General features: G+C 36.2%; 1 protein-coding gene across 7 annotated transcripts in view; it reads right to left on the reverse strand.

Moving 5' to 3' along the window:
* Positions 1 to 23,477, reverse strand: part of DCLRE1C (DNA cross-link repair 1C) — a 50,265-nt gene that overhangs the window by 13,642 nt on the left and 13,146 nt on the right. For 3 of the 7 annotated variants that reach the window (XM_016426046.2, XM_007503997.3, XM_007504001.2), the window contains 8 exons: positions 18,445 to 18,504; positions 17,671 to 17,726; positions 16,321 to 16,422; positions 13,856 to 13,928; positions 13,530 to 13,670; positions 9,672 to 9,773; positions 6,970 to 7,106; positions 3,397 to 3,451 (listed from right to left, as the gene is read on the reverse strand). In XM_016426046.2, the coding sequence (XP_016281532.1) occupies positions 3,397 to 3,451; positions 6,970 to 7,106; positions 9,672 to 9,773; positions 13,530 to 13,670; positions 13,856 to 13,928; positions 16,321 to 16,422; positions 17,671 to 17,726; positions 18,445 to 18,504 (726 nt within the window). The remainder of the gene's footprint in view (positions 1 to 3,396; positions 3,452 to 6,969; positions 7,107 to 9,671; positions 9,774 to 13,529; positions 13,671 to 13,855; positions 13,929 to 16,320; positions 16,423 to 17,670; positions 17,727 to 18,444; positions 18,505 to 23,477) is intronic. The other 4 variants (XM_016426047.2, XM_007504000.3, XM_007503999.3 and 1 more) reach the window with 3 other exon arrangements.

A 23,477-nucleotide genomic window follows, 5' to 3' on the forward strand; every position in this document is an offset into this window, starting at 1 on the left:
GACTCCTGAGGTCCCTTCAAGCTCTAGATTTTTGATCCTGTGATTTCTGATGGCCTTATAGGAAAAAGGAAATACATATTTTAATTAAAGAAGGAAAGTAAATGAGAAATTTTTAATTTTATTTCCTTTAAACTTTTATGAAAGACTGCATGAAACAGAAAATAATGCTTCATCTGTCTACTACTTTTTCTTTTGTGAACTGCATCCAAAAGGATAAGTAGAAATTTTAAGATGTATGGGGGAGGGGGGGCGCAAGATAGCTAGATTGATCAATGAATTGAGAGTCAGGCCCAAAGAGGCCCTTAGAGGTCCTGGGCCTCTAAGGCTTCTTTGTTATGTGACCCTGGGCAAGTCATTAAACTCCAACTATCTAGCCCTTACTACTCTTCTGCCTTGGAATCAATACTTAGTATTGATTCTAAGACAGAAAGTAAAGTTTTAAAAAAATAGCTGTAGTTCAGAGAATGAAAGAAAGGACAGAATTATACTAGTCATTCATTTCTTCCCCTCACAGTCTAGGGGGCTACAAGGAAATGGGAACACAAAGTAGAAAAGCATCTCTCCACCAAATCCTATGCTCATACAAGCAGAAGTTTAATAGCTTAAAAATGCACCAGTATTTTGGAGACACTGTACACAGATAATACACAGTATTTAGAAAAACTCAAGCTCTAATAACAGGTAATCTAATTTTAAAATTTTGTTTCAATTTTAATAAATGTGCGTATGTATACACATCCAAATATATATGTTTTCTGTAAGGGATATGGTTCCTTTGGTTGGAACAATTTGTTAATTAGTCACTATCTTAATCTATCTTAATATCCAGTTTCCAGGGATTTGGGTGGGCAGGAAAGGGGGAGACAGTGTGTGAAACTGAGACAAACAACCCAGAACTAAAGTACAACTTTATTAGTTAGTGTACATAAAATAATAACTCTTAATATGGAAAAAAGAAAGAGACAGAAGCTGTTTTGCTATTCTATCTAGGTGACAGAAAATGAATTCCAGTCAACTAGGGTAAAAAACAAACAAACCTGTAGGCTTTATGCCCTTATTAATGTGACTTTGCTGTATGTAAAACTTCTCCCTTCCCCTTTTTCTTGAGGTACATATAAAAAAAAAATAAACAGGGATGCTGGGTTCAGCCTGTCCTGAAATTGACTTAAATACCTTGGACAGGGTACAAAGACCATCAATGGCTAAAAAGAATATGAAAGAAATATGAGAGCTGATCACAGAGAGACAAGCAGCCTGAGACACTTCAATAGGAAACCAGATGAAAATCACAGGCTTTTGATTTCTACCCCAAACTCCAAATTACTGGGAAAGATATGAATTAAACCATTGGGGTTTACTATCATAAAAGTTGTCCAAAAATATCATCTTTGTAGCTAATAAGCAATGTTAAGTTTAGTTAATAAAACAGACTTTTTTGTTTATTAAAAAAAAAAAAGAAAGTAGTCAAAAGGAAACTGTCTTTTTGGCCTTCTTGGGAAATATTACAGATCTTCCATTCCTCCCACCAAAGGTCCCAACTTTTCAGTGAAGTCTGCCCTTCCCTCTCTCTCCAAAGTAAAGCATTGTTCTAATAACTAATCTCTTTTTTTTAATAATAGCTTTCTTTTTGTCCCTATGAGACTACATCCCTTGCTTTGTCACTCTTTGCCTTCTCTCTTCTCTATGGCAAACCTTAATTGTACTATTCTGTACTTCTAACCAAAGATCTTTACCTTAAGTCTTTCTCTGCATTTTAGCTCTGCTGTTTGCAAAGTCACCTCCTGAAAGGGCTAGACATAACTGACTAAAGATACTATTAAGCAATATTTTGATGGGTTTATGGGGCTAATGGGACAGAATATTTGAAATGGGACCTGTTATAGAAAATCTAAGACAAAATCGTAGTGACCCTAGAGGTCATCTAGAACAAATATTTAGAAAGATGAAGAAACACAAGAGAAGGAAATACTAATTAAGGACAGCATATAAGATTTTGACAAAATGACTAGTAGACAGTAAGGTCAGAATGAACTAAGGAAGAGAGAAAGTAAGAGCTAAAGTTCTTTAAGGTAGTCATTATGGAAAAGTGGTGATGCTTAAGGTGGAGAACAACAATTTAAAAATATAAATCCATTGTTATCTCATTTCTTCAGACTCTAAACTATTTTAGCATGGGATTATATCTTACAATTTATGTTTTGTTGAATGCTGTCCAAATGAGATGCTACTTACGGTTCTAAATGCAGTGGGGAAAAAGTCAATATCACAATTGATAGCTAGGCATTGCCTTTCATATTTGTATTTTTATTCTACCACAGTTTCTGAAGAAGGTAACTAAAGCTGCACAATGAGGATAACAACTTATCAGAGATGAAAACACAGATTTAGATCTGGAAGGGATCTCAGAGTCTATCTAGTCCAGCCCTCTCAGTTTATAGATGAGGATAACTGAAGCCCATGGAAGCTAAGTGACTTGCCCAAGGTCAGCAATAAGAATGATGAAGGGGGGATTTGGGTTCAAGTAAAAATTAGGTCTCCAAGGTTCCAGCCAATTCTGAGAATTTTGACTTTGTGACTATTCAATAGATTCAGAGCCATCAGCTAAAACTTGAGGCAAAACACACTGCTGGACTGATGCCTTCGAGTAAGGACTGGTTCATACTACAGTGAGCTGGGGGCAGCACAGCCTAAGAGCAGAACCAGTAACTAAGAAGGAAAAATTAGCCTTTACGTTCTCAAGCTAAAATCTTCACTTATGCTCTCACAGCAAATGCCACCCGACTCCATTTCACTGCACTTCCACACATGGGCATGCTAACTTTGCAATCTGATGACAGAGCTAACATTAGCTTGTCTTAAATTATAAGAATGAAAATTGTGGCAAATTACTTTGGAAATGGATTTTGCAGGGGAAGCACAAGTATGACATTACCCTCTGGATACCACCTGAATCCCTATATAATAACCATCCCAAGACAATAAGAAAATGTTTTTTAGCCTTAAAGGCAATTTACTTGAATTCTACTGAATACTGCTTGAAACACTTCCATTTTCAAGGAAAATTCTCATAAAAATAGTCTGTATGTCAATTTACGATTTGTTGAATTGGGATTATTTTGGTTAATATTGAGTACTGCTCTGAACAATAACTTAATGGTTCTGTAAGAGAGGTAAATTCTACAGTAGAAAGCCATTTATATAGGAAGGTATTCTTGGTTATACATGCTTTATAGAGTATTTAGATAGAAATTTTACTTATAAGGAAATTCCTTTGGGGTTAGTGTCTATGAAATACACCAACATAAATATTTATGGTAAGCTACAACAAATCTGAGGATTAAAAGTGGGGATATCCATGAAAGTCAAGGATGCTAAAGCCGCCCACTATCAACTTACCTCACTGTAGGAAGAATGAAATGAAAAACAAGCTCTATACGAACTCTGTCCAGTTCTAAGAAAAAGTAGCGACAACAACAAAAAACCTTGTTAATCCACATTCATAATCATTTTGAGCTCTCCCACGTAGCTGACTACCTATAGCCAGGGGGACTTGTTTATGTCTGACTGAACTCCAGAAATTTAATCATGTACATATAATTTTTTCTCCCACGTAAATGCAAGAAGAAAAGGAGCAGAGTATAACGTATAAATACCTGGACTTGGAGTCAGGAAAGCCTTTATTCAAATCTTGCCCAAAACCTTACTAGTTCTTTGATGCCTGGCAAATCCCTTCACTTCTTGTGTTCAGTTCCTTATCTATAAAGTGACAGGGTTGGAGCAGCTGTCCTCTAGGGCCCTTCCCAGCTCTATTATCTATGATTCTGTGATTTCATGCTCCCTCTCCCATTCATGTTTCACATAGCTATTCAACTGATATTCCTAATGTGTAGGTCAGACCATTTCATTCTGTTCAAAAAGCTTTAGTTACTCTCCATTGACTCTAGGATAAAATACAAACTCTTCTGGAACTTAAAACTCATTACAATCCAGCTCCCACCTGTCTCTCCATCCTGATTACACATTATTCACCCTCATTTATTCTACATTCCAGCCAAACTGACTTTCATAATATCACATCCCCCATCTCTGCATTCCCAAGGCTTAGCCCAAGTGCCAATTCCTTTCAATGGCCTTTTCTCATTCTCCCAGTTGCCATTTTTCACCCCAAAATCCCTGTATTTATTTTGTCTATATCCCATATTTACTTATCCACAAGTATGTTGTATCCTCCCATAAGCCGGGATCTTCTTGAGAGCAGGAACTATCTTGTATTTATATCTCCAACTCCTAGTGCAATATTGGTACATTCTAGGTCCTTAATGGGTTCTTACCAAGTGTTTGTTGACTGAACAATCAACTAATGCAGAATACAGCAGAAGACTTTGTTCATTCTTGTATCATCATTCTCTCTCCCACTCTTGTCTTCATCCAATTCATCTATATAGGCCAAGTCAATCTTCCCTAAAGTTCCTGCTTCATATTCCCAAATGTCTGCTAAATATTTCCAGTTGAGTATCTGGACTTTATTCAAATTCAGATCAAACTGAGATTTTTGCTCTTTTTTTGTTTAAGATACTACCAATCTCCAAGTCTCAAAACTCTACAATCATTTTTTACTTCTCCTTCACCCTCCATTTCCAATCATCAGACCCTATCAATTCTTCATTATAACTTTTCTTTCTAGAATCCTGGTTTATAACAATTCATATATGGCAATGGCCTTCTAGAGGGTTCCACCTTCTTCCTCCTTAAATCTATCCTGACCATCAATACCAGATAATTTCCCTAAAATGCCAGTTGTGTCATGAAACTCTACATGCTGGAAATTTTTCAGCATCTCCCACACTGGGTAGAAGTTAAAAAGTCCCAACAAACTCCATCCATAAACTCTCCAATCTTACTTTCAAGTCTTATTTCTGCACTATTCTCCTATACAAATCTTTTACTAGGGTACTCACTGTCCCCTAATCATGCCTTGTGTTCTCCCACCTCTGTACTTTTCCTCATTCCATTGCATTTACCCTCCTCCTCCCCTCCTGTCCAAATCTTAACCATTTTTCAAGACCCAGATCAAATCTCTCTGATCTCTCTTTTCTGGCTCTTTTATTCTGGCAGTGACATCTACTTCTTCTAAACTCCTACAACAATGATTAGCTTACATTATTTCTTCTCTTGCTATCCTGAAATGCTATCTTGAAAAGTCTCTGGTGGGTGTGAGTATATGCTTACTTCTGATCTTCTCAACTGGACTGTAAGTTCCTTGAGGGCAGAGACTATGCCTGACACAACTTTTTATCTCCTAAAGTATATTTTATAGTAGGTATTCCAAAAAACTATTGACTTTATTTACCAGACCAGAACGAGTATTACTCTTATATCAATATATAGAATTTTATGATTAACCCAATGAGGTCAAAGTTTTTTCTTTGCCATCTCTGTGTGGAACTCAATTAGGGACATCAGATGTCAAACCCCTCAGTTTTATAAATGAGAAAACTGAGGTACAGACTTGCCCAAACACACAAAGTTCATGTAAATTTGGAAATAAACACAAGTTTTATTTCATCTTTGTATCCCTCTTAAGTTCCCTCCTATTGTAGAGGCCCATTACCAAATTTGTCCAAGCTGCTTTGAATTATATCTTTTTTCCAATGTTCTAACTTCCTGAAACTTGACAAGCATATTCAATTCCACTATCCATATCACTAATAAAAATACTAAACAATATCTAACTTGAAAACAGCTTCAATTAGAATGCGTACCTGCTAACAGTCACTATTAATTACCTTTTGTGATTTCTACTTTTACCTACTGGTAATGGTCTAGATTAGAATTTTTCAAAACATATTCCATTAAAACTCAGGATTCCTCCAGGTCCTACAGAGATTTAAGAAATAAAGATCAGTCGTGTTGAAGACACTTATGTTTGGTCCAAGTCCTATCCCAACGTGATCTCTCTGAGACAAGGCACTTCATGTCTGGGCCTCTGCTTTTTCATATTGAAAATGAAGGAGCTGAATGAGATGATTCCGATGGTTCCCTTCCACACCAGTCTCCTAGCCTCCAACAACTCTTTCATCCAAACCAAACTGTTAACTGCTGCCAGGCTGACTCTACTAAGATGCTACTTTCATCAAGTCACTTCATAATAGTTCTAAACTTCTCTGCCTGACACTAAAGATCCTCTAGAACATGGACACATCCTACATAGTTAGTTTTACTTCTCAACACTCAGCAACTCAAACTCTTACCTCTAGTCAGGAAATTTCTACTTATTACTTTCCACAAACACAACTTTTATTCTTATTTCTATTCTCTTGCTGCTCCCCATCATCTGCTACTTCTAAATTCAAGTACATCACTAACCTCAATTCCTTTTTTTCCATCCTTTTTCCATATGGCCCTTCAATGATCTTTCTATGAATTCCCAAAGTGCTAAACAGATTGTAAAGAAATTCCAGAATAAAACTGCACATGTATTAAGCCCATGTATTACTATGACCACCACTATCAGGACTACATTCATCGTGTTCAATGTATAAAACTATTATCTCCATATTGGCTTCTCTGTAAGAAGTCTTGAAAAATCCCATTATATATTTAGGTCTATAAAAGGGGCAAACAGCTAAAAATTCACCTTTAACATCTACAAGTGACCTATTGGCCACTGATTATTTATTCTGTTATTCTATAATTATTTCTTGTTAAGCAGGCAAGAATTTTTTTAACCTTCAATAAACAGTTATTGACTGCTTGTCATTAAAAACAAGCATGGAAGTAAAGCTTAATTTTAAAAGTATTGCTTAGAAATTATAACATCTCTTTCTATTACCCTCATACTAGACTGAATTTAAAGAAAGCCAAATCATATATTTTGAACCAAAAAAGACTTTTCTAATCAGAACACTCTTTATAACACATTGACGGTCCCACCCCCCCACTGCCCAATATATACCACACATGCCTTACCTCACAATTACATTTGTTTTTCTAGTTCTTTCTCCAAACCACATTGTAGATGGCTTAATGCTGATCACATGTAAGGGAATTCCAGTTTTAGAAATAATTCCACATGGCAATCTGTTCCAGTGAAAAAATTCTTCTGCCTAAATAAGAAATACCAAATACCTAGAAAATGAGATCAGGAATCCCACAAATCTTTGACAAAAGAGATTTTTTCACATCAACAGAGAATAAAAATCTGACAATGGCACTTTTAAATATACTGTATTAAGGATGTAATCTTGACTAATTATTGAAATCATACCTCAAATAAGGACAAATTTCATGTTAAATTGTGATGTGTTAACATTTCAACTATGACTGTAAGGTATATCCTGCACTACAAGATTTTGGAGTATAGTCACTCAAGAAGCATTATATCATAGCACCACTGAACTATGCTACATGAGACAACATAAAGAATGGGCCAATAATATTAGATAAGCAGAAAAGGAATAATTCAAAGCCTCAAGAAAGAGCTACCTACAGATTCCAAAGGAGATGAGTATGTCACAAAAGGATGTGAATAAGAGGAGGCCTTAAGCTAAACAGGGACAGTAAAACTGTGAGGCTAATTTGGAAAAGTCTGGATTTATAGGAGGCCTGAGATTAAATTTAGGGAAGAGAATTAGAAGAATTTAAGTAAAAGAACTAGAAATGAAAGAAAAGAAAGACTCATTCTGACAGTGGTTTCCAAAGGGAAGAGGATTGAAAAGCACCTAAATAAAGGGAAGGGGCTCAAAGAGAAGGCAGCTGATAAGATAAGGAATATAAATTGATAAAACAAGGTGGACCTGGGTACTATAAGCATGTGCATTCCCATACTCACACTTGCACACACATGATACTCAAGGCACTGTCAATTGAAAAATCATTGTAAAGGTCAGAGGAAGAGAAGAGAAATGACCTAATTTTACCAAGAGGGTAGAACTAGTTTCTAGAGTAGAAATAAAGGGGAACTTCTGGGGATGTGGCCACTCCCTCTTAGAGCTGGTGATGAAAAAAGAGCATCGGGATCAGTTTGACATGCATCCTATACTGGGGGAGAGCCGATTTCAGAGTACAAGAGGATATATGGGAAGATCCTAGAAACTAAAATTCTATAGACTGCTAGGTGGAGCAATAGTTGGAGTACTACGCCTAGAGACAGGAAGACCTACCATTCCATAGCAAACTCTCCTGTTCATTTTAAATATTTGGGGAAATGTATTTAAAGTTTTCAGGTATTTAGCTTAGTTTCTTTATGCCTGTTTCATCTTCTGGAAAATGTGGCTAATATTGGGCATGTCACTTAACTCCTGTCTGCCTCAGTTTGTTCCCTCAACTATAAATGGGGAAAATATAACACCTTCCCAGGGTAGTGGCAATTAAATGAAATATTTGTAGATATTTCCTGTAAGGGAAGCTAGGGAACAATATCAGGTAGGAGATTTCACTAGGGAAATACACCTGCTGAACTACAAATCAGGTATCCTAAAGTGAGCTCAGGTTCAAGTATATCAGAGGCTTTTTATCCCTCATGTAAAATTAGGAGGACTAGACAGACGAGAATGTGGAAGTGTAGGAGAATGGGTGTGTAGTGCATTTCTCGACATGTATATGGATCTCATGCCTGCTATTGATTAATAAGCATTTATTAGGCTTATATGACTAAAAGTGGCCTATAAAGTACAAAATAGGTGTAAATTAAATTATCCTTTAAACTGAAAATCTGTGCATTGAGAACATATAAAGCAGAAAATAGGTAAACTTAAAACACCAGCAGTTAGTGACAATTAAACATGTATGATGTTAAACATTTGAAAAGAGAAATACATGTATTATGAAAGGATTAAGGAGGGTAAAGGGGGGGGATCTGTGACCCACATGTGCTAACAAGTGACAGATCAGAAACAACTAGCTGCCCCTCTGGGCAGTCCAAAGCCAAGTTTAAGCCACCATTGGTACATGTAAGACACAGGAAGTGACACAAAGAACTATCTTTATATTTCAAGGTCACTTTCTGTGAGGAAGTCTTCACCTTGGAACTTGACCATGGAGGAGCTCAGGCTTGAGATCTCAGACTGCTTCCTCTTGTACTGCCACATGGTGAGTGAAAAAGCTGACTCCCTTTCCTTGGCTTTTCTGGAGGCACCAGCCTTTGGAGAGGCCCATCGTCTTGGGACTCCTTTTCCCTTGGCTTTCTGGAGTCACTAGCCTCTGGAGAGACCCCTCATCTTGGAGGAGGCCTTGTGGCTGAAAGCCATGTTAAATTTAATCCTCTGGGTCCCTTCCCCCTCCCTTAGCTGGGGTGTGTCTGTCTGTCTGTCTGTCTGTCTGTCTCTCTTTCTCATTTCATTAATTTCTTCCTTCTATTGTAAATAAACTACCATAAAAGTCATTCTGATTTCAGCAATTCATTGGGATTTAGTAATTAAATCCCTGGCAACCAACTCAAAATATATTTAGTCCAACCATAAATTTGACCCCTAAAACTACGTTATTTGACCATTTCATTTATTCTCTTTGGCTCTCAAGTTCTTCATTTGTAAATCAAGGGGATTTGATTAGGCAATGCATATGTTCCCTTCCAGTGCTTAAATCTACTTTAACATCTATTACATACATATATACACACACATATATATATATATAAAGTGTTTTGAATAGAAAATAAGATGGATACATACCTGTGGGTGCCGACAGGCGTGGATCTGTGTATTACGATCTGTTGTTATATGGTGAAGGATATCAGGCATGTTTTTAAACATATCTAATTTGTTCACATGAACCTAAGGAAAACAATAAAATCCAAATGAAGGTTAAGTTCTTTGACATTTTCTTATGAAATGAAGTAACTCAATCTTCAGTGATTTGGGGACTAATCAGTTCCTCCATTCAGGTCTTGTTTTGCTGCCTCCCAGTGGCTCAGAGGTGACCCTGGCCTTTCAAAGGTTTAGGGCAATGAAGAGGAAGCTTACACAAGTCCCACAAAGCTGAATGGCTTTGAGTCTAGGCTTGGGGACGGAGCACAGGTCTTCTGTCTGAGGAGCAGCCCAGGTAGCTAAGCTGAGAGCAGCTCCCTCCAAGCTTAACCACAGAATGATTTCTTTTTTAGCTACAGCAACACCAAAAGACCATCTACAAGGATACAGAGGAGCTGCTGATCTTCCCCTAGGGAGAGAAGACCCACACAAATATAGTAACATACTTAACTATAATTAATTAGTTGATTAGCCTCTTCTTCTTGCTTGATGCCTACCTTTTAACCAAGTCACTGGCTCATATGTTTAAGGCTGCTAAATGATACATCTTTTCATAGGATCATACTGTGCAGATGAGGACTAAGAGCCAGGGAGTTTATGTGACTTGACTGAGAAAATACAATTACTAAGTAGCTGAGCTGGACTGGAATCCAAGACTGCAGATCTCAAATCCATTGTTCTGTTGCTTATAAAATGCCTGATATAAAATGATGGGATTGTAATAATCCCTAGGTCACTTTTAGTTCAAAAAATCCTGGCTCTGTAAGGTATTAAAAACACACATACACACAGATACTCAGGAAAGTTTGGTTACTATGTATGAGGTTGTGGATTACAGTGTCTGGTGGAGCTATTCTTGGTATATTTGACCTTCACTAAATGAACAGCAGGAACAGCTTATATTTATAGAGACCTTCAACTCTTACAAAGCATTTCAAATACTTAACTCATTTGGTCTTGATGACTACCCTGTGAGGTACACGCTTTATCACCCCATGAGGTACACGCTTTATCATTATAAATACCCATTTTGTAGATTTTTTTTTTAAATGAGCTGACTCAGATCATATATCACACAACTAGTGAGTGACAAAACTGGAATTAGACCCTGGATCTCAGGACTCAAGGAGGCTGAGTGATTTTTCCACTGCCTATACTTGAAAGGAAAGACTATTTTGCCAATATCTTGTTCGTTTAAGAATTGGAACAAGCCACATGAAGATCAGTATGGTATAATGTAAAGAGCATTGTACTAAGCGTAAGAGAAGCAGGTTCTAACCAATCGACCAAACAACATATGTTTATTTAGCTCCTACTATGTGCCAAGTAGTATGCTAATCATTGGAGACAAAAACAAAAATGAAGCAATCCCTGCCCTGAAGGCAGTTACATTCTCCTGAAGAACACACATATAAGTATATACAAATTGAGTAGAAAAAATCCTGCATGTATCTTGTTTGGACACAATGGTTTGCATAGGTCAGTAATACTACTGCTTACAATATAAGACTTCTGGACACTTTAGTTAGTTTTGCTGTGACCTTTTTTTATTCTTTGGTTTAAATGTCCATTCTCTTGGAAGGGAAAAGGAGAGAATAAATGGGAAAATATACAAAAATATAAATTAAAATATACTAAAAAGAAAATTATGACAATCACTATAGGGGAAAGAAATATTCAAATATTTATGATATCTAAGGTTTAAAATACTAACTAATTAATAAGACAAAAAATTACAACCTAGTTTCCAAGCAATTCAAAGCATTTTATGAACCTCCCAACATCAAAATTACTTAGAATCGGTGCACTCTGTGGTTCGATGGATAGAGAACTAGGCCTGGAGATGGTAAATTTGGGGTTCAAATTTGGCCTCAGACATTTCCTAGCCAGGTGACCCTGGGCAGGTAATTTATCCCCCATTGTCCAGCCCTTATTGCCATTCTGCTTTAGAACCAATACTTCTAAGATGATTCTAAGATGGAAAGTAAGAGTTCATTTTTAATTTCTTAGAATCACAAAGTCAAAATAGAAGTTGAAGAGGATCATCTAATCCCAAATCTTCATTTTAATCATTCATTTATTCATTTACATTAAGAGAATTTTGTAATAATTCCTGGACCTGGAGGTAGTAAGACCCAAGTTCAAATATAGCCTCAGACAGTTTTTAGCTCTGTGACCCTGGGCAAGTTACTTACTTTGTATCAGTTTCCTCAAGAAACCTATAAGCTAGTAGAGGAGCTTACTTTAAAATGAAAAACAAAATTACTTTACAGAGAGCTAAGAAATAATTCAGAGATAACCTACTCTCCTCCTTCCATTTTATAGATTCTGTTAGAAAACTAAGGGCACATTCCCCAATTGATAAATGGGCAAGGGACATGAATAGGCAATTTTCAGTCAAAGAAATCAAAACTATTAATAAGCACATGAAAAAAGTGTTCTAAATCCATGATAATCAGAGAGATGCAAATCAAAACAACTCTGAGGTATCACCTCACACCTAGCAGATTGGCTAACATAACAGCAAAGGAAAGTAATGAATGCTGGAGGGGATGTGGCAAAATAGGGACATTAATTCATTGCTGGTGGAGTTGTGAACTGATCCAACCATTCTGGAGGGCAATTTGGAACTATGACCAAAGCGTGCTAAGAGACTGTCTGCCCTTTGATCCAGTCATAGCCCTGCTCCGTTTTTACCCCAAATAGATAATGAGGAAAAAGACTTGTACAAGAATATTCATAGCAGGACTCTTTGTGGTGGCAAAAATTTAGAAAATGAGGGGATGCCCTTCAACTGGGGAATGGCTGAACAAATTGTGGTATCTGTTGGTGATGGAATACTATTGTGCTCAAAGGAATAATAAACTGGAGGAATTCCATGGGGACTGGAATTGATGCAGAGTGAGAGGAGCAGAACCAGGAGAACTTTATACACAGAGACGGATACACTGTTGTACAATCAAATATAAAGGACTTCTCCATTAGTGGCAATGCAGTGATCCAGAACAATTCAGAGGGATTTATGAGAAAGAGCACTATCCACATTCAGAGGAAGAACTGTGGGAGTAGAAACACAGAAGGAAAAAAACTGCGTGATCACATGTCAATGGGGATATGATTGAGGATGTAGACTCTACATGAACATCCTAGTGCAAACATAAATAATATGGAAAATAGGCTTTGATCAAGGACATATGTAAAAGACAGTGGAATTGCATGTCGGCTACAGGAGGGGGTAGGGGGAGTGGAGGGAAAAGATCATTATTCTTGTAATCAAGGAAAAATATTTTAAATTGACTAATTAAATAAATATTTCAAAAAAAAAAGAAAACTGGGGGTACAAGGAAGAAACTACTTGCTGAAAGTCTTGTAATGTAACAAGAGACTTTTGCAGACTCCAGGGTCCAGCCTATTAATCTAGTTCAGTGGTTCTCAACCTTTCTAATGCCATGACCCTGCAATACAGTTCCTCATGTTGCAGTGACCCCAAACCAAAAAATTATTTTGGTGTCTACTTCAAAACTGTAATTTTGCTACAGTTATGATTCGGAATGTAAATACCTGATATGCATTATGTATTCTCATTGCTACAAATTGAGAGGTTGAGAACCGCTGATCTAGTTGGATACATTCTGCCATACAATGACATGAAGGAAAATTATGCTTTTCCCTCATCAGTATAGAGTAAATTCTTTTTCAAAAAATTTGCCAATCTCTGCTCTAAAGACTTTTTGAATGGAGTCATCATTTTCAGGTTTATTTTTATTATAACTGACAAAGTACCTGGGTTCCAAATTCTTCGCTGAGATTGGTGAATAAATATTCATATCCGTAGGCCGCTTTGCAGTTCAGCCACACAACATGATATGGACTCAAAGTGATCCAATTTCGTACCAATTCTAATATTCCCTTTAAACACTCCACCTAGATTAGGAATTTTAAAGAGTTACTTAATAAGTAATAGAAAAACTAACTCTTATGATCTTTCCCAGAACAAAAAGGGAAAAAATCCATAATTATTAGTCAGTGTTTGAAGACCACAGCATGACATATCAGTACCAATTATGAGATTTCTTCTACAAAATGTCTTTCTAAATATATATACTTACCCGACTTGGAATCTGGTAAAATTTTGGATCGAAGAAAGTGGTGTCTAAATACACACTCTGAATGTCTTTCACTCTGAAATAAAATTAAAATTTTGTTTTATCATCTAATCTGATTCTATAAAACACTAGCAAAGGCTATACTCAATTACTATAAATTGGAACATGGTAACTCAGCTCTTCTTAGTATCATCTTTAATGATGAATGAAACCAAATATGAACCCACCACAAATGACTTCCCCTGATTTAATACATTTTAAGCATGTAGAACACTTTGCTAGGTGCCTACGAAACTACTAAGGTTAGAAAAGACATGGTTTTTGACACACACACACCCCCTTCCCCAGCTTAGTTTCCTAGGAGGATATTACATATATCCCCTATAATTATATAGGCTATACAGCTTTGGCTGACATGGGAAAGGATAATATTTTCCAGGATACCTAGGCTCAGAGCATGAACTTTTACTGCAAGAGAATAAGAAACTTATATGAATAAAACTACACAATACTGTTTAGAGAAATAAAACTGGATCTGAATAACTAAAGAGACATTTTTCATGGTTGGGGTATGACAATACAATAAAAATCACTAATACTAAATAAATGATTCAGTGCCATACCAAACTACCAAAGGAATGCACGATAAAGCTAAAATAATAAAACTCATCTAATGGATGAAAAGGGTCAGGAATCAAAAAAGAAATAATGAAAAAAAGTGGAAAGGAGGGGGATCTAATGGTAACAGATCTCAAATCAATCTGCAAAGCAGTGATCATCAGACCTACTTGGAATTGGGTAAAAAAATGAAGTTGATCAGTAGGTTAGATTAGGTACCCAAAATCCAGAAGCAAACAAAGATATCAGTGTTTAATAAGACCACATGCCCAAACTACTAGGCATTCAAAACTCTCACTATTCAACTTACTAGAATTAAAACTGAAGGTCCCCTAAAGAGCATTAGAGAAGGAGATGAATAGCTGTGTGACCCTGAGAAATCACTTAACCTCTGTTTGCCTTAGTTTCCACACCATAAAATGGGGATGATACTTGCACATACCTCAGAGGATTATTGTGAAGATCAAATAAGGCATTTGTAAAGTGCATAGTGCATGGCACATAGGAGGCAAGAAATAAATGATTATCCTCTCCTTCCATAGCTTCTCCTATGTCTACCAATCACAAAGAACTACATAGGAAAAGCTTTTTAAAGGATGTCAGAGAGAGAGATGATTGGAACATACAGGTCAATCACATAGCAAGAATGAAGTGATTGATTGACATTCTTAACATTTCACTGATATCCATATAATACGAAAAGATGAAGAGGAAGGCCTCTCTTGCCAGGAGTGAGTAGACCCCTGGGAAGTGTAAGGTTCAGGCTGCACAAATAGATGTCATCCATATCTCCTTACACAAACCTTCTTCTTTTGTTCCTTTCAGCAAGCAAAATGGGATAACAGCTTATGGAAGGCCTGCCAGAAGAGGCACCCACAAAACAAGGTCAGATCCATTGTGGTCTCTGCTCCAAGTCCCTGGTTCTCATATACACTACAATGCAATAAGGTGTTTCTTTTCTTCTTTTCTCTACATCTTGAAAAAACTTTTGGAATGATGCCTTAACTTGTGATTTGTACATTTCTTTCCTTACAATCTGAAGGTCTCACAGCTTTTTTTCTTAAAATGAGTTACCATAAAGAATCAAAGGGTCATAGAGTTAAGAGTTTTAAGAGACTTAGAAGCCATCAAGTCAAATCCTTTTCTTTTACAGATGAGGAAACAGATGCAGACAGAGGTTAAGTGACTTCTTCAGAGTCACAAAGTCGAAAAGTATTTGAGGAGAGATTTAAATACAGGTCTTCCTAACTCCCCGCAGTCTCTTAGGAAATGTTCATAAGTTTTGAGGTCACATTATTGAACTTGGAAGCTAAAGTGTGTTTTTTTTTAATCCTATCATTATTTGAGATTTTATCAAGTACCTTTCCTGGGAATACAGGAAGAACTTTTTTTTTTAACCCTTACTTTTCTGTCTTAATAACAAATCTAAGACAGAAGGATAACCAAGAGCTAGGCAAATAGGGTTAAGTGACTTGCCCAGGGTAACACAGCTACAAAGTATCTGAGGCCCAATCTGAACCCAAGTACTCCTGACTCCATGTCTGGCTCTCTATATCTACTGTGCCACATAACTGTCCGTGAAAGAACATTTTAAAGATTTTATAAATTTCAGGAAAAGTTTTCTCCCTAAGACACTCACTAGCTACTATTAACCTTAAATGGAAAGAACAAGAAGTAATTTCTGAAAACCATGGGTTAAAATTAGTATTATTGTGATTGTCCTAAGAATCAATCCATGGAAAAAGTCCAAAATGCAGAAAAAGAAGAGTCATCAGAGAATAAAAGCATCATACTCAGGTGAATTTTTATGGAATGGCCCTATGTTTAACAGCTATAGTAAATGGCAATACCTGCTCCCAGAGTGCAAGAATTCCATTCTGGCTGCTTCCCCTTTGGCTAATCGAAAGTCTCCTGTATACAAAACCGTTCCATTGTTCCCCTGAAATAAAAACCTACAAAGGAAACAGACTTCAACAATTTCTGTAACTCAAAAGAAATATTGATGAAGACCTGATGCCAAATAATGAGACAAATGCTCCTGACGTTTGATTACTTAGAGAAGGCAGTGATAATGTAAAATTGATGGATATAAAAGAATAAATGATTACTGTATTAGTAAAAACTCACTTAAAGTGTTTTTCCTCACAACTCTGGGAGGTAGGTAATGCAAATATGTCCCACATTTTTTTTTAAACCTTTATCTTCCATCTTAGAATTAATACTATGTATTGGTTCGGAAGAGTGGTAAGGGCTAGGCAATGGGGGTTAAGTGACTTGCCCAGGATCAAACAACTAGGAAGTGTCTGAGGCTAGATTTGAAACTAGAACCTCTCTAGTCTCTAAGCCTGGCTCTCAATTCATTGAGCAATCCAGCTGCCCCCATATGTCCCATATTTTGACAGCTTAGGAAACCAGGTTTAGGAAGTTCAAATGAAAAAGTTGAAGTGACTTGTCCATGGTTACACCATTAATGTTAATGATTTTAAGTGTTACTCTATGGTTAAAAAATAATAGAACTAAATATTTAGTGTATATTTGTCTCTCTAATCTGAATCATCTGAAAAACTTGCATTTTATTGAGGTACTTACTGCTCATGGAAAGAAAATTCCATATGATAAAACACTAACTAGAAAGATTAGTAATAAGAACTGCTATGCCAACGAAACCCTATTATAGCTGCTTTGGCCAGTCATTTCATCAGAGAAAAAAATGAGGCGAAAGAAATCTCAGTAAAACAATTTAAACTTTCAGGTACATAGGCAGTTCTTATTCTTAAGACAAAAAAAAATAGACTACAACAAAGGGGGATAGAGTAAAATATGGCCCCTTTCTAAATATATATATATATATATTTTTTTTTTTTAATTCTTACCTTCTGTTTTAAAATCAATACTAAGTATTGTTTCCAAGGCAGAAGAGCAATAAGGGTTAGACAATGGGAGTTAAGTGATTTGCCCAGGATCACACCACTGGGAAGTGTCTGAGGCCGAATTTGAACCCAGGACCTCCCATCTCTAAACCTGGCTCTCAATCCACTGAGCCAGCCAGCTGCCCCTTCAGAATAATGTTTTTAAATGCATAAAATAAAATACATAGGATTACAAAGGAAACTGATTATACTGACATGTAGCTATTGAAATATTAGAAAACAAGTTCATAGATCCCAAGTTAAGAACCCCTGAGATAGAGGATCTCTTACATAACTGAACCTGGGCAGTGACCAGCTGGTAAAAGAGTTACAACAACCTCTTCCTTCTGAAATTTAAAACAAAGAAGAAAAACATTAGGTCCAGGTTAAATCTAAGTGTTGCTCAATGGTATACATTCCCAAATGCCTCAGAAATAGAATCTGTCAGAATTGTTAACTGACAGACTTCTTTGCAGAGGTGGGAAACTACAAGTGTAAAAAACTGCATATACTGTCAGGTTCAGCTGATGTGTTAATTAGTTTAAATGAACTGTTTTTCCCTGTTTCTTTTTGTTCTTTGTTCAAAGAGATTTTTGTTGAGGAGTTTGTAGAGAAATATGCTTAGAAATAAGGATGATGTAAAAGCAAAAGATATCAATAAAAAATGTGTAAAAGTCTGAATGTCTTGGTTCCATTGTCCTCAATGATAAAAATAGTCTATTGTAGAAATCCTAAGAAATCTATTCCATTTTTTAACTGTTCTGGCTTCTATTTATTATACACACTACTATTGTACACACTAGTGTACACACTAAAATTCTGTGAATAGACATGTAATACTAAAGAGCTATAATTTTCACCTAAACAATGATGATTTTTAAAACTTCAAGTCTATCAGATTTGTTCAACAGATATTTTCAAGGAAAGCTTTGCTACAAAGCAAATGAGTAATCAAGTTCAACCAACAAAAAAGAACATGATTTTTAATTAATATTAAATAAATATTTAATTTTAAATAATATCAAATAAAATAAATATAAATTAATATTAAAGATATTTGCTTACCTCACCAGATGCTTCATCGATGAGAGAAATCTGGGTTGGAGTTTCTATTTCCAGAGCAATCTATTGAAACAAAAGGAGATATTATTGGTATACTATTTCATATTTTTTCATGGCTCTTAATAATTCCACAAGTTTTATGTATCTCAAACACTTAAGTGATGCTAGGAAGAATCCTAAGTCCCAGAAAATGAATAATTAATGTTTTGTATACCACATATCAGGAAGACATAGTATACAAAAAGTAAAAAAATGAAGTTTACTTTATAGTTCAGCTGAATATATGCATTAAAAAGGCAGAACTAGATTAAGTTTCTAGAACTACCATGCATATACTAAGCTGTCATCATAATGGCTACAACATATACATGTACTCAATGTATCTGTACAAAGGTAGGCATTTGCTTTTGCTTTATGGATATTGTGCAGAAAGATCCTATACAGACCCCATCATACAATTCTCACAAGAGAAAAAAAATTGTCAGCATCTATCCTCAAATGTGAAGCAGGAATACCTCTATCGTTATCTTCAATGTAGCTCTAGAAGGCCACAACTGTTCAAAAGCAAGAGAGGGCTACATTTTCTATGTCATTAGGAAAATAATTAAATTATATGTATTTTTTAAATAACCCTCACCTTCTGTCTTAGAAGAGCGATAAGGGTTAGGCAATGGGGGTTAAGTGACTTGCCCAGGGTCACACAGCTGGGAAGTATCTGAGGTAAGATTTGAATCCAGGACTTCCTGCCTCTGGGCCTGGCTCTCAATCCACTGAGCCACCCAGCTGCCCCCAATTACATATATTTTTAAAATTCACATTCATGAGATTGGAAATACAAGGTGAAAAGACAAGGCTGTCTAGCAACATTTTTCACAATATTCCCCAACCCCTTTTTGATCTAGGCCCCAGGAAAAATCCCAAAATTAATTTAGACTTTAAGATCAAGACTACTTTCTGAAAGGCTACAACATACTCACTGTGCTGTGGCTATAAAATATACTCACTTTGCTGATACATATCAATATAGTATATCCCTGGTAAACCCTGTCTCTAGATGTAGACTATAAAAACAATTACTATGTAAACTCTACTTTTTTACTTCAGAAAGCAAATGTGTAGACTAATCTTTATCAGACCTGTCTCCTTGGTTTCCAGTTCCTTAAGGGGCTGAGCTGATCAGTAGCTAATCTGAGCCATCAGAGGAATGATTTTCAGGCTCCCAACAGGAATGTCAGAAGTTCCAGTTATCTCAGATGGGGGTTAAGGGCAGTGGCTTTAGTAAGTCACTGTGAATCGATTTCTACTTTGAACATTCCTAAACTTGCATATTTCCACCTAACTAGGTAAGTTGAGATGTTCTGGGTGATGTCTGGGGCCTAATAGGTACTTAAGAAATGCTTGCTCTTTGAATGGCTGAAAGTTTACGTGTTTTCAGAATTGATTTTAGGACCTAACCTTTTTGTTGCTACCATGCCACCACCAGTAGCTGCCAAGGCTAATCACCAGTCATGGAATCTCCTTATTTCAGTTTCTTCATAAATAGGAGGAAAATGGTAGCAATATCTCATTACATGATCTTGTTATGATTAGAAATTCTCTTCAGAGACTGACTTTGGGATAAAAATATAAGTTTACTGATTATATCAGGTTTACAGGTTAGGCCAGCACCGTAACCAGTGTGACAGGTCTCCATGGTTGTCTCTCATTACTCAGCCTCTCCCAAGGCATCTTCAATTGGCGAATAGCTAATTAAGAGGTAGTCCATTAAACTATTCACCCTCCCCTCATTAGGGAGGGGACACGTACAAAGGAAAAGAACTTCCCTTTTACTTATTAACCAAATTCTGTTAAGAAGGAAGACATTCCTGGGGATTCACAAAGAAAACACAAAAAGCAGCAGCCCAGATGGTATCTCTGCCCCAAATCCCAGATTCAGGAACACACAGTAATTCTCCCTAATATACAGGAATTAATACAATATATGAAAAATAAATTCTCACAGCCAAATGATGATTGGTATCAAGTTCAGTTCAACAGGTTGCAGAGGGAGTCTACCAGTGAGCAATGTTTTTGAAAGGACCATATATAATAGAGGAAAGTAATGGCACAAAATCAGGGGAATGATATAGACATATAAGAACAGTTTCAGGAAGCCTAAGAAAGACCCAGAATGAACTTTGGAAAATAAATAAGAAAACAAAAACAAAAAAAGAACTTTCTTCCTCAATTTTTTTATGGTCAAGAATATCAGGTAAGGGGCTAGCTCACTATTAATGGGACCATGTTAATAAATGGCAGAAATCAAAACTCTTTTAACTACTTAACCACCAGGCACCAAAGGTCCCAGCAAAGTAGCCTCTACAGGAAGATTTTCCTTCCAAATTAACTGTACCCTTCCTCCCCCAGATCTCAACAGGATATTCCTTTCCCCACCAACCTTCCTGCTAATTCTATCTTTTCCTCCTGTCAAGCTGGAAAATGATCCCACATCTTTACTACCATAATAGGAACCCCAAAATACTAACTACAATCCTTCAGGTAAGACAGAGAACCACAATGCCTCATCATATGCCCTCTGAAGGGTCTTGCCAGACCTTTCTATCTCCCCTTTAAATGAACCCTTCTACCTGTGTGGTCTTGCCCAATTAGAATGTGAGTGACTTGTGAGCAAAAATTGTCACCACAGTATTTGGCACATCATAAATGTTTAATAGATGCTTTTTCACTTATTGATTCATTCATAATTTCTATTTTACTTTTGTTTTCTCCACTGAGAACTCTCTCTATGCTATAAAAGGATAGCTTTTTTAAAAAGAGTAATAAGGAATTATATTCCAAGAAAAGCATAATTCCTAGAATAAAATCATATTAATAAGAATATAAACTTGGTGTCCTAGATAATAAGCTTATCTCACAGTCTGGATGAACTGTATCCTAAAATACTAAAAGAGCTATATAACATGATTACAGAATGATTGTTGATCTTTTTTAAAAAACCACAGAGATGGGGGCAGCCAGATAGTTCAATAGACACAGTAACAAGAGGACCTAGGTTAAATCAAGCCTCAGACACTTCCTAGCTGTGTGATCCTAGACAAGTCACTTAACCCTGACTGCCTAGCGCTTGAAGATCTTTTGCCCTAGAATTGATACTAAGACAAAAGGTAAGGGTTAAAAAAAAAACATCATGATGAATAACAGAACTCTAGGCCAGGAGATGGGCAAATACCTTGGTTTTCAAAAAGTCAACTCAGCAAACTTTAAGGCAATACCTGCCAAAACTCTGGAGTTATTAAAATGATAATTTGTAGGAACTTAGAGAGAAAAGCAGTGATCCCTACAAATTAATATGCAACCATTAAAAACAAATAATACCAGATTAATTTCTTTTTTTTCTTTTACTGGATTAAGTTGACAGATCAGGGAATGTCACAGACAGAACATATATTGCCTAGTTTTCAGTTAAAAATATGGCAAATTCTCTCATGCTATTTCTTAAACAAGATAAAGTGATATGGAATGAATAATAATTTAATTAGGTTCAATTCAATAACAATTCATAGCTGGCTAAAAAACAAGACCCAAAGAGTACTGATGAATAGGCCAATGCCCAACTGAAGAGAGAACTCTAATAAAATTACATAAGACTCTAGTCTAGTCAGATCAATATGTCTGTCAATGACTTAGATCAATTTCTAGATGACATACTTATGGAGGAGATAAAAGTAGGAAGACAAAATGATGCAATTCTATTAAAATACCTAAATGGGTTGGAAATAATTAAAATACCTAAATAGGTTGGAAATAGCTGACAAATATGGCTTTGACAGCTTCAGAGTGACAAACCTGTGAAGTAGGTGCCATTACTATCTCTATGATATACATCAGGAAACTGAATTTTAGAAAGTGAAATGACTTTCCCAAAATCTCCCCCAGATCTGCACTGGGATTCAGAACTCAGATCTTCCTGCCTCCCAAATACCATAAGATAGCTTTCAACAGAAAATGTTTCTAGAAATGATACAGCCAGATAACAGTTTATGTGAAAAATGCCAGGAAATTTCTTCTAATTTATAAAAGTTATTTGTGTAATGCTGAGAACCCCCAAAAGTGAAAGTAATAATCTTAGACTACATTAACAAAATGATGGTATCCAGAATAACGGGAGTATTGGTTTCACCATGGGGGACCCTGGTCATGTAGTTCCTACTGATAAGCTAGAATACATCCAGAGTGCAATTAGCAAAAGGACCTACAACTATGCCATAAGACAACTGGCTGAAAAAAGGAAATATTCAGTCTGGTCTAGAGTAGACTTGATTTGGAAAGGATGAAATGAGAGCCAAGATGGCAGATTAGAGGTGATTAGAGGAAGCAATCCAGCCAAAATCTCCCATCATTCCTCTCCAAACAATTTTAAATAATTAGACCAACCATTCTGGAGAACAATTTGGAACTAAGGCTAAAGAGAAATAAAACTATATGCCCTTTAATCCATCAATACCATAGGTCTGTAACACCCTCCTCCCCCCCAAAAAAATCAAAGAAAAAGGAATAAGACCTATGTGTATAAAAATGTTTATAGAAGCTCTTTTTGTATACAAAAGATGAAGTGATCAGTCATGAAATATATTAATGGCTATTATAGAGAAAAAAGACTAGATTTAATCAGTTTGGTCCCAAAGAGTAGAACCAAAATGAATGCAAGAAAGTTAAAGTTATGTGGATGCAGATTTCAGATAAAAAGAAGAATAAATTCCCTAATAAAGAGTAGAATAGGATACCTTGGTAGGGTGAAGAATAAATGACCATTTGTCACAGGTATCATGGAGGAGATTCATGCTGCAGGTAGGGACAAGATAGCCCTAAGAACCCTTCTAATTAGGAGATTCTGTGATTATTTTGAATTAGAATAAAGATATGTGATGATTTCCTAAGGAACATTTCAATGCACTTTATACTTGAGCAGAGCAATGACTAGGAATTTCTGCACCTAGGGCAAAATCATCATAAACTATACTTGAGACAAGTGACAT

This window comes from Monodelphis domestica, chromosome 5 (assembly GCF_027887165.1).
Source record: "Monodelphis domestica isolate mMonDom1 chromosome 5, mMonDom1.pri, whole genome shotgun sequence".
NCBI classification, from domain to species: Eukaryota; Metazoa; Chordata; class Mammalia; order Didelphimorphia; family Didelphidae; genus Monodelphis; species Monodelphis domestica.